General features: G+C 40.8%; 1 protein-coding gene across 8 annotated transcripts in view; it reads left to right on the top strand.

Annotated features, from left to right (window-relative positions):
• The window catches only part of WNK2 (WNK lysine deficient protein kinase 2), a gene marked incomplete at its 5' end in the record, with an annotated part of 155,085 nt that overhangs the window by 99,958 nt on the left and 40,125 nt on the right, over positions 1 to 15,002 (top strand). For all 8 annotated transcript variants that reach the window (XM_082656718.1, XM_082656717.1, XM_082656716.1 and 5 more), the window contains one exon: positions 14,027 to 14,850. In XM_082656718.1, coding sequence (XP_082512844.1) covers positions 14,027 to 14,850 — 824 coding nt within the window. The remainder of the gene's footprint in view (positions 1 to 14,026; positions 14,851 to 15,002) is intronic.

Genomic DNA, 15,002 nt, shown 5'->3' with positions numbered 1-15,002 from the left:
AATAACTTATTAAAAGTAAAAAAAAAAGTAATAATAAAAAAGAAAAGAAAAAACGGACAGACAGAACCCTAGGACAAATGGTAAAAGCAAAGCTATACAGACAAATTCACATGAAGCATGCGCATACACACTCACAAAAAGAGAAAAAATATATATATATTAAAAAGGAAGAGTGCCACCAGATCAATAAACAAATCTACCAATGATAATAAACTCTAAATACTGAAATAAGATGAACATTACACCAGAAATAAATTAGATGCAGAAAGCAAACCCCAAGTCTACAGTTGCTCCCAAAGTCCACCGCCTCAATTTTGGGATGATTCGTTGTCTTTTCATGCATTCCACAGATGCAGGGGACATCAAGTTGATTGTGGAGATTTAATCCACTGCTACTGAGGCTGCTGGGAGAGATTTACCTTTCTCTTCTTTGTTTGCACAGCTTATGGGGTTCAGCTTTGGATTTGGCCCCGCCTCTGCATGTAGGTCGCCTGATGGCATCTGTTCTTCGCTCAGACAGGACGGGGTTTAAAATTAGCAGCTGATTAGGGGTCTCCGTCTCACTCAGGCTGGGTGCACGGAGGGGTATGGAATGCAGGGCAAGCCTGCAGCAGCAGAGGCTGGTGTGATGTTGCAACAGCCTGAGGTGCGCCGTGTGTTCTCCCAGGGAAGTTGTCCCTGGATCACAGGATTCTGGCAGTGGCGGGCTGCTTAGACTCCTGGGAGGGGAGGTGTGGATAGTGACCTGCACTTGACAGGCTTCTTGGTGGATGCAGCAGCAGCCTTAGCATTTCATGGCCCCTACTTTGGTGTCTGCGCTGATAGCCCACCCGTCTCTGGAGCTCGTTTAGGCCGTGCTCTGAATCCCCTCTCCTGGCGCTCCTGGAAACAATGGTCTCTTGCCTTTTAGGCAGTTCCAGACTTTTTCCCGGACTCCCTCCTGGCTATCTGTGGCACACTATCCCCCTTCAGGCTGTGTTCACGCAGCCAACCCCCGTCCTCTCCCTGGGATCTCACCTCCAAAGTCGGAACCTCAGCTCCCAGCCCCCACCCGCCCCGGTGGGTGAGCAGACAAGCCTCTCATGCTGGTGAGTGCTGGTCGGCACCGGTCCTCTGTGCGGGAATCTCTCCGCTTTGCCTTCTGCAACCGTGTTGCTGTGCTCTCCTCTGTGACTCCACAGCTTCCCCCCCGGCACCCCCCATCCCCACCAGTGAAGGGGCTTCCTAGTGTGTGGAAACTTTTCCTCCTTCACCACTCCCTCCCAGAATTGCAGGCCCCATCCCTATTCTTTTGTCTCTGTTTTTTCTTTTTTCTTTTGCCCTACCCAGGTACGTGGGGCGTTTCTTGCCTTTTGGGAAGTCTGAGGTCTTCTGCCAGCGTTCATTAGATTCTGTAGGAGTTGTTCAACATGTAGATGTATTTCTGATGTATTTGTGGGGAGGAAGGTGATCTCTATGTCTTACTCCTCCGCCATCTTGAAGGTCTCTCCCCTTCATCAATGTTTTATAGTTGTCAGATTACAAATCTTTCACCTCCTTGGTTAAATTTATTCCTAGGTATTTTAATCTTTTTGGTGCAATATTAAATGGGATTGTTTTCTTGCTTTCTGATACTTGATTATTAGTGTACAGAAAAGCAATAGATTTCTGTATATCAATTTTGTATTCTGCAGCTTTACTGAATTCATTTATTAGTTCTCATAGTTTTTTGGTAGAGACTTTGTAATTTTCTATATATAGTATGTCACCTGCAAATGGTGGTAATTTTACTTCTTCCCTTCGAATTTGGATGCTCTTATTTCTTTTTCTTGTCTGGTTGCTGTGGCTAGAACTTCCAGTACTCTGTTAAATAGAAGCAGTGAGGGCATCCTTGTCTTGTTACTGATTTTAGAGGAAAAGCTTTTAGCTCTTCACTGTTGAGTATGATGTTAGATGTGGGTTTGTCATAAATGGCCTTCATTATGTTGAGATATGTTCCCTGTGTACCAACTTTGAGAAGAGTTTTTTTCATGAATGGATGTTGAATTTTGTTAAAGGTTTTTTCTGAGTCTATTGAGATGATCATGTGATTTTTATCCTTCCTTTTGTTAATGTGGTGTAACACACTGATTGACTTGTGGATTCTTTCATCCATGGAATAAATCCCACTTTATCATGGTGTATGATCCTTTATGTATTATGTTGATATTTGACTTGCTAATATTTTTTGAACATTTTGCATCAGTATTGATCATAGATATTGGCCTGTAATTTACATTTAAAAAAAAATTTTTAATTGAAGTATGTTGTTTTACAATGTGTTAATTTCTGCTCTACAGCTAAGTGATTCAGTTATATAACCATTCTTTTTTAAAAATATTCTTTTCCATTATGGTTTATCATAGGACATTGAATATAGTTCCCTCCCTGTGCTATACAGTAGGACCTTGTTGTTTATCCATTCTATATATAATAGTTTGCATCTGCTAATCCCAGACTCCCAATCCATCCCTCCCTCACCCCACTTCCCCCTTGGCAACCGTAAGTCTGTTGTCTATGTCTGTGGGTCCATTTCTGTTTCGAAGATAAGTTCATTTGTTATATATATATATATATATATATATATATATATATATATATATATATATAAAAAACAAATGTGTGTGTATATATATAGATAGATAGAGAGATAGATAGATTTTTTTTTTTTTTTTTTTTTTTTTGCGGTTACGCGGGCCTCTCACTGTTGTGGCCTCTCTCATTGCGGAGCACAGGCTCCGGACGTGCAGGCTCAGCGGCCATGGCTCACAGGCCCAGCCGCTCTGTGGCATGTGGGATCTTCCCGGATCGGGGCACGAACCTGTGTCCCCTGCATCGGCAGGTGGACTCTCAACCACTATGCCACCTGGGAAGCCCTGTGTTATATTTTACATTCCATATGTAAGTGATACCATATGGTATTTGTCTTTGTCTGACTTACTTCACTTAGTATGATAATCTCTAGTTCCATCCATGTGGCTACAAATGGTATTATTTTGTTCTTTTTTCATTTTTAAAAAATGCTCATATAATTGTATAGACACATATATAGATGTACATGAAATATTTTTATTGTTGTTAGTTTTACAAAAACAGGGTCATATTATTCACTTTTCTGCATCTTGCTTTTCTTTTTTTTAAATTTAATTTAATTTATTTATTTTTATACAGCAGGTTCTTATTAGTCATCCATTTTATACACATCAGTGTATACATGTCAATCTCAATCTCCCAATTCATCACACACACCCCACCCCCCGCTGCTTTTCCCCCTTGGTGTCCATACGTTTGTTCTCTACATCTGTGTGTCTATTTCTGCCCTGCAAACTGGTTCATATGTACCATTTTTCTACGTTCCACATATATGCGTTAATATACGGTATTTGTTTCTTTCTTTCTGACTTCACTCCGTATGACAGTCTCTGGATTCAACCACGTCTCTACAAATGACCCAATTTTGTTCCTCTTTATGGCTAAGTAATATTCCATTGTATATATGTACCACATCTTTTTTTTTTTGGCATCCTTATTGGAGTATAATTGCTTTATAATGGTGTGTTGGTTTCTGCTTAATAACAAAGTGAATCAGTTATACATATGTTCCCATATCTCTTCCCACTTGCGTCTCCCTCCCTCCCACCCTCCCTATCCCACCCCTCTAGGTGGTCACAAACCACAGAGCTGATCTCCCTGTGCAATATGGCTGCTTCCCACTATCTATTTTACGTTTGGTAGTGTATATATGTCCATGCCACTCTCTCACTTTGTCACAACTTACCCTTCCCTCTCCCCATATCCTCAAGTCCATTCTCTAGTAGGTCTGTGTCTTTATTCCCGTCTTAACCCTAGGTTCTTCATGACCTTTTTGATTAGATTCCATATATATGTGTTAGCATACGTTATTTGTTTTTCTCTTTCTGACTTACTTCACTCTGTATGACAGACTCTAGGTCCATCCACCTCACTACAAATAACTCAATTTCATTTCTTTTTATGGCTGAGTAATATTCCATTGTATATATGTGCCACATCTTCTTTATCCATTCATCTGTTGATGGACACTTAGGTTGCTTCCATGTCCTGGCTATTGTAAATAGCTCAGCAATGAACATTGGGCTGCATGTGTCTTTTTGAATTATGGTTTTCTCAGGGTATTTGCCCAGTAGTGGGATTGCTGGGTCATATGGTAATTCTATTTTTAGTTTTTTAAGGAACCTCCATACTGTTCTCCATAGTGGCTGTATCAATTTACATTCCCACCAACAGTGCAAGAGGGTTCCCTTTTCTCCACACCCTTTCCAGCATTTGTTGTTTGTAGATTTTCTGATGATGCCCATTCTGACTGGTGTGAGGGGATACCTCCTTGTAGTTTTGATTTGCATTTCTCTAATGATCAGTAATGTTGAGCAGCTTTTCATGTGCTTCTTGGCCATCTGTTTGTCGTCTTTGGAGAAATGTCTATTTAGGTCTTCTGTCCATTTTTGGATTGGGTTTTTTTTTTTTAATATTGAGCTGCATGAGCTGTTTATATATTTGGGAGATTAATCCTTTGTCCGTTGATTCGTTTGGAAATATTTTTTCCCATTCTGAGGGTTGTCTTTTCATCTTTTTTATGGTTTCCTTTGCTTTGCAAAAGCTTTTAAGTTTCGTTAGGTCCCATTTGTTTATTTTTGTTTTTATTTCCATTACTCTAGGAGGTGGATCAAAAAAGATCTTGCTGTGATTTATGTCAAAGAGTGTTCTTCCTGTGTTTTCCTCTAGGAGTTGTACAGTGTCTGGTCTTACATTTAGGTCTCTAATCCATTTTGAGTTTATTTTTGTGTTTGGTGTTAGGGAGTGTTCTAATTTCTTTTACATGTACCTGTCCAGTTTTCCCAGCACCACTTATTGAAGAGACTGTCTTTTCTCCATTGTATATCTTTGCCTCCTTTGTCATAGATTAGTTGACCATAGGTGCGTGGGTTTATCTTTGAGCTTTCTATCCTGTTCCATTGGTCTATATTTCTGTTTTTGTGCAAGTACCATATTGTCTTGATTACTGTAGCTTTGTAAGATAGTCTGAAGTCAGGGAGTCTGAATCCTCCAGCTCCGTTTTTTTCCCTCAAGACTGCTTTGGCTATTCAGGGCCTTTTGTGTCTCCATACAAATTTTAAGATTTTTTGTTCTAGTTCTGTAAAAAATGCCATTGGTAATTCGATAAGGATTGCATTGAATCTGTAGATTACTTTGGGTAGTATAGTCATTTTCACAATATTGATTCTTCCAATCCAAGAACATGGTATATCTCTCCATCTGTTGGTATCATCTTTAATTTCTTTCAACAGTGTCTTACAGTTTTCTGCATACAGGTCTTTTGTCTCCCTAGGTAGGTTTATTCCTAGGTATTTTATTCTTTTTGTTGCAGTGGTAAATGGGAGTGTTTCCTTAATTTCTCTTTCATATTTTCCATCGTTAGTGTATAGGAATGCAAGAGATTTCTGTGCATTAATTTTGTATCCTGCAGCTTTACCAAATTCATTGATTAGCTCTAGTAGTTTTCTGGTGGCATCTTTAGGATTCTCTGTGTATAGTATCATGTCACCTGCAAAGTGTGACAGTTTTACTTCTTCTTTTCCAGTTTGTATTCCTTTTATTTCTTTTTCTTCTCTGATTGCCATGTGTAGGACTTCCAAAACTATGTTGAATAATAGTGGTGAGAGTGGACATCTTTGTCTTGTTCCTGATCTTAGAGGAAATGCTTTCAGTTTTTCACCAATGAGAATGATGTTTGATGTGCATTTGTCATATATGGCTTTATTATGCTGAGGTAGATTCCCTCTATGCCCACTTTCTGGATAGTTTTTATCATAAATGCGTGTTGAATTTTGTCAAAAGCTTTTGCTGCATCTATTGAGATGATCCTATGGTTTTTATTTTTCAATTTGTTAATATGGTGTATCACATTGATTTGCGTATATTGAAGAATCCCTGCATCCCTCGGATAAATCCCACTTGATCATGGGGTATGATCCTTTTAATGTGTTGTTGGATTCTGTTTGCTAGTATTTTGTTGAGGATTTTTGCATCTATATTCATCAGTGATATTGGCCTTTAGTTTTCTTTTTTTGTAGTATCTTTGTCTGGTTTTGGTATCAGGGTGATGGTGGCCTCATAGAATGAGTTTGGGAGTGTTCCTTCCTCTGCAATTTTTTGGAAGAGTTTGAGAAGGATGGGTGTTAGCTCTTCTATAAATCTTTGGTAGAATTCACCTGTGAAGCCATCTGGTCCTGGACTTTTGTTTGTTGGAAGATTTTTTTTTTTTTTTTTTGCGGTACGCAGGCCTCTCACTGTTGTGGCCTCTCCCATTGCGGAGCACAGGCTCCGGACGCGCAAGCTCAGCGGCCACGGCTCACAGGCCCAGCCGCTCCGCGGCATGTTGGATCTTCCTAGACCGGGGCACGAACCTGCGTCCCCTGCATCGGCAGGCGGACTCTCAACCACTGCGCCACCAGGGAAGCCCTGTTGGAAGATTTTTAATCACAGTTTCAATTTCATTAGTTGTGATTGGTCTGTTCATATTTTCTATTTCTTCCTGGTTCAGTCTTGGAAGATTATACCTTTCTAAGAATTTGTCCATTTCTTCCAGGTTGTCCATTTTATTGGCATAGAGTTGCTTGTAGTAGTCCCTTAGGATGCTTTGTGTTTCTGTGGTGTCTGTTGTAACTTCTCCTTTTTCATTTCTAATTTTATAGATTTCAGTCTGCTCCCTCTTTTTCTTGATGAACCTGGCTAATGGTTTATCAATGCTGTTAATCTTCTCAAAGAACCAGCTTTTAGTTTTATTGATCTTTGCTATTGTTTTCCTTGTTTCTATTTCATTTATTTCTGCTCTGATCTTTATGATTTCTTTCCTTCTGCTAACTTTGGGTTTTGTTTGTTCTTCTTTCTCTAGTTCCTTTAGGTTTAACGTTACATTGTTTGAGATTTTTCTTGTTTCTTGAGGTAGGCTTGTATAGCTATAAATTTCCCTCTTAGAACTGCTTTTGCTGCATCCCATAGATTTTGGATCATCGTGTTTTCATTGTCTCTAGGTATTTTTTGATTTACTCTTTGATTTCTTCAGTGATCTCTTGGTTATTTAGTAATGTATTGTTTAGCCTCCATGTGTTTGTGGTTTTTGTTCTTTTTCCCTATAATTGATTTCTAATCTCACAGCATTGTGGTCAGAAAAGATGCTTGATATGATTTCAATTTTCTTAAATTTACTAAGGCTTGATTTGTGACCCATTATGTGATCTGTCCTGGAGAATATTCTGTGCACACTTGAGAAGAAAGTGTAATCTGCTGGTTTTGGATGGAATGTCCTATAAATATCAATTAAATCTATCTGGTCTGTTGTGTCATTTAAAGCTTGTTTTTCCTCATTAATTTTCTGTTTGGATGATCTGTCCATTGGTGTAAGTGAGGTGTTAAACAGTTCCCCCACTATTATTGTGTTACTGTCGATTTCCTCTTTTATAGCTGCTACCAGTTGCCTTACGTATTGAGGTGCTCCTGTGTTCGGTGTATATATATTTATAATTGTTATATGTTCTTCTTGGATTGATACCTTCATTATTATGTAGTGTCCTTCCTTGTCTCTTGTAACATTCTTTATTTTAAAGTCTATTTTATCTGATATGAGTATTGCTACTCCAGCTTTCTTTTGATTTCCATTTGCATGGAATATCTTTTTCCATCCCCTCACTTTCAGTCTGAATGTGTCCATGGTCTGATTTGGGTCTTTTGTAGACAGTATATATATGGGTCTTGTTTTCGTATCATTTCAGCAAGCCTGCGTCTTTTGGTTGGAGCATTTATTCCATTCACATTTAAGGTAGTTATTGATATGTATGTTCCTATGACCATTTTCTTAATTGTTTTGAGTTTGTTTTTGTAGGTCGTTTTCTTCTCTGTGTTTCCCACTTAGAGAAGTTCCTTTAGCATTTGTTGTAGAGCTGGTTTGGTGGTGCTGAATTCTCTTAGCTTTTGCTTGTCTGTAAAGCTTTTGATTTCTCCATCAAATCTGAATGAGATCCTTGCTGGGTAGAGTAATCTTGGTTGTAGTTTCTTCCCTTTCATCACTTTGAGTATATCATGCCACTGCCTTCTGGCTTGTAGAGTTTCTGCAGAGAAATCTGCTGTTAACCTTATGGGAGTTCCCTTGTATGTTACTTGTCATTTTTCACTTGCTGCTTTCAATAATTTTTCTTTGTCTGTGATTTTTGCCAATTTGATTACTGTGTGTCTCAGCATGTTTCTCCTTGCTTTTATCCTGTATGGGACTCTCTGCACTTCCTGGACTTGGGTGGCCATTTCCTTTCCCATGTTAGGGAAGTTTTTGACTATAATCTCTTCAAATATTTCCTCTGGTCCTTTCTCTCTCTCCCCTCCTTCTGGGACCCCTGTAATGCGAATATTGTTGTTTTTAATGTTGTCCCAGAGGCCTCTTAGGCTGTCTTCATTTCTTCTCATTGTTTTTTCTTTATTCTGTTCCATGGCAGTGAATTCCACCATTCTGTCTTCCAGGTCACTTATCCGTTCTTCTGCCTCAATTATTCTGCTATTGATTCCTTCTAGTGTATTTTTCATTTCAATTATTGTGTTGTTCATCTCTGTTTGTTTTTTAATTCTTCTAGATCTTTGTTAAACATTTCTTGCATCTTCTCAATCTTTGCCTCCATTCCTTTTCAAGGTCCTGGATCATCTTCACTATCATTATTCTGAATTGTTTTTCTGGAAGGTTGCCTATCTTCACTTCACTTAGATGTTTTTCTGGGGTTTTATCTTGTTCCTTCATCCGATACATAGCTCTCTGCCTTTTCATCTTGTCTGTCTTTCTGTTAGTGTGGTTTTTGTTCCACAGGCTGTAGTATTGTAGTTCTTGCTTCTGCTGTCTTATTTTGTTCTTTTTTTTATGGCTGTAGTATTCCATTGTATATCTGTACCACTTCTTCCCTTTTTTTGTACCACATCTTCTTTGTCCGTTTATGTGTCAATGGACATTTAGGTTGTTTCCATGTATTAGCTATTGTGAATAGTGCTGCTATTAACGTAGGGGGTGCACGTATCTTTTTGAATTATAGTTTTGTCTGGATATATGCCCTGTAGTGGGATTGCTGGATCATATGGCAAGTCTATTTTTAGCTTTTCGAGGAACCTCCATACTGTTTTTCATAGTGGCTGCACCAACTTACATTCTCAACAACAGTGTAGGAGGGTTCTCTTTTCTCTACATCCTCTCCAGCATTTATTTTTAGACTTTTTAATGATGGCCATTCTGACTGGTTTGAGGTGGTACCTCATTGTAGTTTTGATTTGCATTTCTCTAATAGTTAGCAATGTTGAACATCTTTTTATATGCTTGTTATTGGCCTGTAATTCTTTTGTAGTATATTTTTCTAGGTTTGGTATCAGGATAATGGTGGCCTTGTAGAATGAATTTGGGAATGTTCTCTCCTCATCAGTTTTTGGGATAGTTTGAGAAGGCTGGGTATTTGCTCTTCTTTATATATTTGATAGAATTTCCCTGTGAAGCCATCTATCTTGTCCTGGACCTTTGTTTGCTGGGCGTTTTTTGATTATGAATTCAATTTCACTACTAGTGACCAGTCTATTCAGATTGTCTATTTCTTTCTGATTCAGTCTTAGAAGATTGTGTGGCTCTAGGATTTTTTATCCACTTTTAGGTTGTCCAGTTTGTTGCTGTATAACTGTTCTTACGATTTTTCATACCTCTGTGATATCAGTTGTAATTTCTCCTCTTTATTTCTTATTTTGTTTGAGTCCTCTCTTTTTTTTTCTTAATGAGCCTGGATAAAGGCTTATCAATTTTGTTTGTCTTTTAAAAAAAAAATCTCTTGTTTTCATTGATTATTATGTTGTTTTTTGGTCTCTGTTTTATTCATTTCTTCTCTGATCTTTATTATTTCTTTTTTCTGCTGACTTTGGGCTTTGTTTGTTCTTTAATTCCTTTGGACAGTAAATTCGGTTATTTATTTGAGATTTTTCTTTCTTTTTGAGGTAGGCCTATATTGCTATAAACTCCCCTCTTAGAACCACTTTTCAGTGTCACATAGATTTTTGAAAGTTGTGTTTTTATTTTCATTTCTCCAGATGTTTTCTGATTTCCTCTTTGATTTCTTCGTTGACCCATTGTTTTTATAATAGGATATTGTTTAATCTCCATATGTTTTAGTTTTTTCCATTTTTCTTCCTGTAATTGAATCCTAGTTTCATACTTTTGTTGTCAGAAATAATGCTTGATGTAATTTCTGTTTTCTAAATTTGTTAAGACTTGTTGTGGCCTAGCCTGTGATCTATCCTGGAGAATGTTTCACATGCACTTGAACAGAATGTATATTGTGCTGTTTTTGGATGGAATGTCCTGTATGTATCTATTAAGGGCAACTGGTCGAATGTGTCATTTAAGACCACTATTTCCTTATTGATTTTCTTTCTATATGATATGTCCCTTGATGTAAGTAGGGTGTTATAGTCTCCTACTATTATTCTATTGTCAATTTCTCCTGTTCATATTTGCTTTCCATATTTAGGTGCACCTATATTGGGTGCATATATATTAATGAATGTTATATTCTCTTCTTGTATTGATCACTATATCATTATATAATGCCCTTCTCTGTCTTTTCTACACTTTCTTCTAAAGTCTAATTTGTAAGATATGAGTATCACTACCAGCTTTCTTATCATTTTCATTTCCATGAAATATCTCCTTCCATCTCCTCACTTTTAGTCTGTGTGTCTTTCACTCTAAAGAGAGTCTCTTGCCCATAGGTGGGTCTTGTTTTTTATCCAGTCATCCACTTTATGTATTTTGATTGGAACATTTAGTCCATTGACATTTAAAGTAATTACATATAGGTGTGTACTTAACTGCCATTTTGTTACTTGTTTTCTGGTTGTTTTTGTCATTCTATATTCTTTTCTTCTTCTTTTAGTTTCTTCCCTTGTGGTTTGATGATTTTCCTTAGTGGTACGCTTGTCTTACTTTCTCCCTATCTTTTGTGTATCTATTGTAGGATTTTGATTTGTGGTTACCTTGGGGTTCATATATGTTGACCTATGTATCTACTTGTTTTAAACTGGTAGTCATTTAAGTTCAAACACATTCTAAAAAATCTACATTTTTTTACTCCTCTCCCCCACATTTTGTGTGTTTTTTTTTTTTTGGCCGTGCTGAGCGACATGCGGGATCGTAGTTCCATGACCAGGGATCAAACCTGTGCCCCCTGCAGTGGAAGCGTGGAGTGTTAACCACTGGACTGCCAGGGAAGTCGCCACATTTTGTGTTTTTGATGTCATATTTACATCTTCATGTTTATCCCTTAGCTGTTTATTGTAGTTATGGTTGACTTTCTAATTTTTGTCTTTTAATCTTGTACTAACTTATGTAAGCAGCTGATACACAGCCTTTACTATATATTTGCTTTTACTAGTGGGATTTTTCCTTTCCTATAAATTTTTACATCTTGTTGTAGCCTTTTTTTTTCCACTTGGAGAAGACCTTTTAAGACTTCTTTTAGGGTGGTTTAAGTATTGATGAACTCTTTTAGTTTTTCCTTATCTGAGAAGTTCTTTGTTGCTCTTTTAATTTTGAATGATAATCTTGCTGGGTAGAGTATCCTAGGTGGTAGATTTTGCCCTTTCAGCACTTTAAATATGTCATGCCATTCCCTTCTGGCCTGCAAAGTTTCTGCAGAAAAATCAGCTGATACATTTATGGGTGTTCCTTTGTATGTGACTCTGTTTTCTTCTTGCTGCCTTTAAATTGTCTCTTTGTCTTTAACTTTTACCATTTTAATGATGGTACATTTTGGTGTGTGTCTCTTTCAGTTAATCTTGTTTGGGGCATTCTCTGCTTACTGTACCTGGATATGTTTCCTTCTGCATGTTTAGGAAATTTTCAGCCATAATTTCATCAAATACATTTTTGACACTTTTCTCTCTCTTTTCTCTCTCTTTTCTTCTGGAGCCCCTATAATGCAAATGCTAGTGTGCTTGATGTTGTCCTAGAGGTCCCTTAAAGTGTTCTCGTTTTTTTATATTCTTTTTCTGTTCTGATTGGATGATTTCCATTATTCTCTCTTCCAGATCTCTTATGCATTCTTCTGTATCACTTAGTCTGCTATTAAATCTTTCTAGTGTGTTTTTCATTTCAGTTGTTGTATTCTTCATCTCTGACTGTTTATTTTTTATATTTTCTACTTCTTTGTTAAAATTCTTACTGTGTTCATCTATTCTTTTCCTTAGTTCATTTAGCATTCTTTTTACTAATGCCTTGAACTCTTTCTGGTAAATTATTTATCTCTGTTTCATTTGTTGATTTTTCAGGTTTCTTTATTTTCATCATTTTTTCATTTCAAACAGATTCCTCTGTATTTGCATTTTGCTTAACGTTGTCTCTATGAAATTAGGTGAAACAGTTACCTGTCTCGGTTTTGGAGGGTTGTACTCGTGTGGGAGCATCTCTGTGCAGTCTGTCTGCCCAGTGGCTTTGTCGGGAGAGCTGGATCTGAAGTGAGCGTTGGTCATGTCTTGCCCCAGAGTGCGCTGACTAGTATCACCTTGGTGGTAGGTGGGGATGGAGATGGAGAGGGTGGAGGCAGAGCCAGATATGATCTGGGGCTGCTTCTAAGCTCAGTGGTCATCACTGCCCTTTTAGGAGCGGTGTCTGGTCCCGAGGTCTGGAGCTGAATCCCTGAGGGTGGGGTCTGAGCTACCTCCTTCCCCTCTAAGTGTGTGCTCTTCACCCTCCCGACAATGGCACCTTTGCACCAGTGGAGATCCATGCTGGAGCAAGAGTGTCTGAGTGGTGCCTGATGTAGGCCAGTGTGTGTGCTGATGCTGTCCCTGCACACCAGTCAGAGCTCCAGTCTAGACTGATTTGCCACCTCTGTGAACACCAGTAATGGCTGCTCCCACCCCATTCAGATGCAGGGCTGGGTCAGAGCCAGCTCTGTCTCCCACAAATGCACACTTTCCTCCATGACAGCAGCCTTTGACCTAGTGGGAAGCTGTGCTGGAGCTAGAGGTGCCGGAGTGGGTGTTCAGTGTGGGCTAGGGCACGTGTTGGAACAGTTGACCAGAGTCCCAGGCAGTTTCAATCTGCTTCCTCTGTCTTGTTCCTAGGAGTAAGCAAGAGTGTTCACACTCTTCACAAGTGAATTCTAGGATTGTTATAGCCCAATATGTGTTCAAACGGCTCACTCCCCAGGGAGGATCTCCAAGCCCTTGTAATCCCTCTCTACTGTGTCCCCTCCTAGGGGTGCCGGTTCTGACCTGATGGCTTCTTACCCAACTCCAAGTGGATCTTTACTGCCTTGGTTGTATAAGAGTCTTCCTGCCAGTCTTTGGTTTGATTGTAGTGAGAATTGCTCCACATTTGATATATTTTTGAAGTGTTCATAGGGGGAGGTGAACTAGTAGAAGGTGTCCTTCTATTCCTCCATCTTGATCTCCTCTCTCTGGTCTGAGCTTCTGATCTTACCAAAGCACGGTGTCTGGTTCCTCAGAAGTTCCTGCTCACTCCAGGGCAGGGGAGTGTGTACAGCTCACTACTTAGATTTTATAATTTCATTTTACAGTTTTGTCGAATGGACCAGTGCAAGGGTGACCAGAGCCATATTTTTATGGAGCTGGAATGACAGTCGACAGACAGGTGATGGGTTATGCCTGATGGCTTGGTGCTACAGAAAAATCAGAAGGAAGGTGTGGGTATGCTAGTGCAGCTGAATGGGACACTGCTGGTGCATAGCCTGAGGTGGGAAGTGGGGCTGCGGGAAGACCTGTGCAAGATGTCTCAGGCAGAGGCCAGCACAGGCATGACGTTGGCATGTCTGAGCAAAGGAGAGAGGACTGGTGTGTAGGGCACCGCCAGCTCATAGAAAGCATCTTTTTGGCTAGCGAAGTGCCAGGTAGATAGGACCAGAATAGGTTAGTATAGAGGCATGTTCCCTGTTTCTTCTAGATCCAGCATTCTCCAAAGACCAGCTGTCTTCGAAGGAAAAGCCCAGCTTCTCGGCCAGTCTGCAGCTTTTGAGCCAAGCAGGCCCCAGGGACCCTCCTGGTGGTGCACCATCCCCTCTGGTGCCATCATCCCCTCCCGTGACTGCTGTGCCCCAAGACATGGCCCCACCAGCTGCCAGTCCTAAGCCAGAGCCAGCAACAGGGGCTGCCGTGCAGGCAGGGGTCCCAGGGACCCCTCAGGGGCCGGCCAGTGAGCATAAGACCCCCTGGCTACCAGTGGAGACTCATGATGCCCAGCTTGCTGCACAGGCCCCTGGCACAGGCCGAGGGCCTTGTGCCCCATCTCTGGAGGCCCCATCCCACTCCACGGGTCCGGGGGATCCTGGCTCAGCCAGAGAGCCCAGCACCAGGGGGGAGCCCCTGTTGGCTTTGGCCCCTGTGTCTGGTGCCCCTGGCGGGGCCCCTCAGCCCACCCTGGGCCAGCCCCTTCCTCCACTCCCCTCTGTGGTGGGGGCCATCAGCCTGGCCACTCCCCAACTTCCCAGCCCCCCGCTGGCACCTGCCGCCCCCCCTCAGCCGCCCTCAGCCTTGGAGTCAGATGGGGAAGGGCCACCCCCAAGGGTGGGCTTCGTGGACAGCACCATCAAGAGCCTGGATGAGAAGCTGCGGACTCTGCTCTACCAGGAGCATGTGCCCACCTCCTCAGCCTTGGCCGGGACCCCTGTGGAGGCAGGTGACCGAGACTTCACCCCAGAGCCCCCAAGAGGGGACGAACCCCGCACAGAGGCCTCTGGGGGTGACCTGGCCCTGCTGCCCCAGCCTGCGGTGAGTACCACCTCACCCAGAGGCACTGTCCCCAGGTGGGGGTCTGGACAGGGGCGGGGACTGACTCTAACCCAGGCCAGCAGGCATCCTGGCCATATAGAGCCGCCTTACCCCAGCCCAGGCCGTCCTGTTCTCGGGGACCCCTGCCTGAC

The sequence above is a fragment of the Grampus griseus genome (genome assembly GCF_964374135.1).
Source record: "Grampus griseus genome assembly, chromosome: 6".
In the NCBI taxonomy this organism is placed as follows: domain Eukaryota; kingdom Metazoa; phylum Chordata; class Mammalia; order Artiodactyla; family Delphinidae; genus Grampus; species Grampus griseus.
The sequence above is the reverse complement of the archived record's forward strand: the minus strand, read 5'-3'. Positions and strand labels throughout refer to the sequence as shown.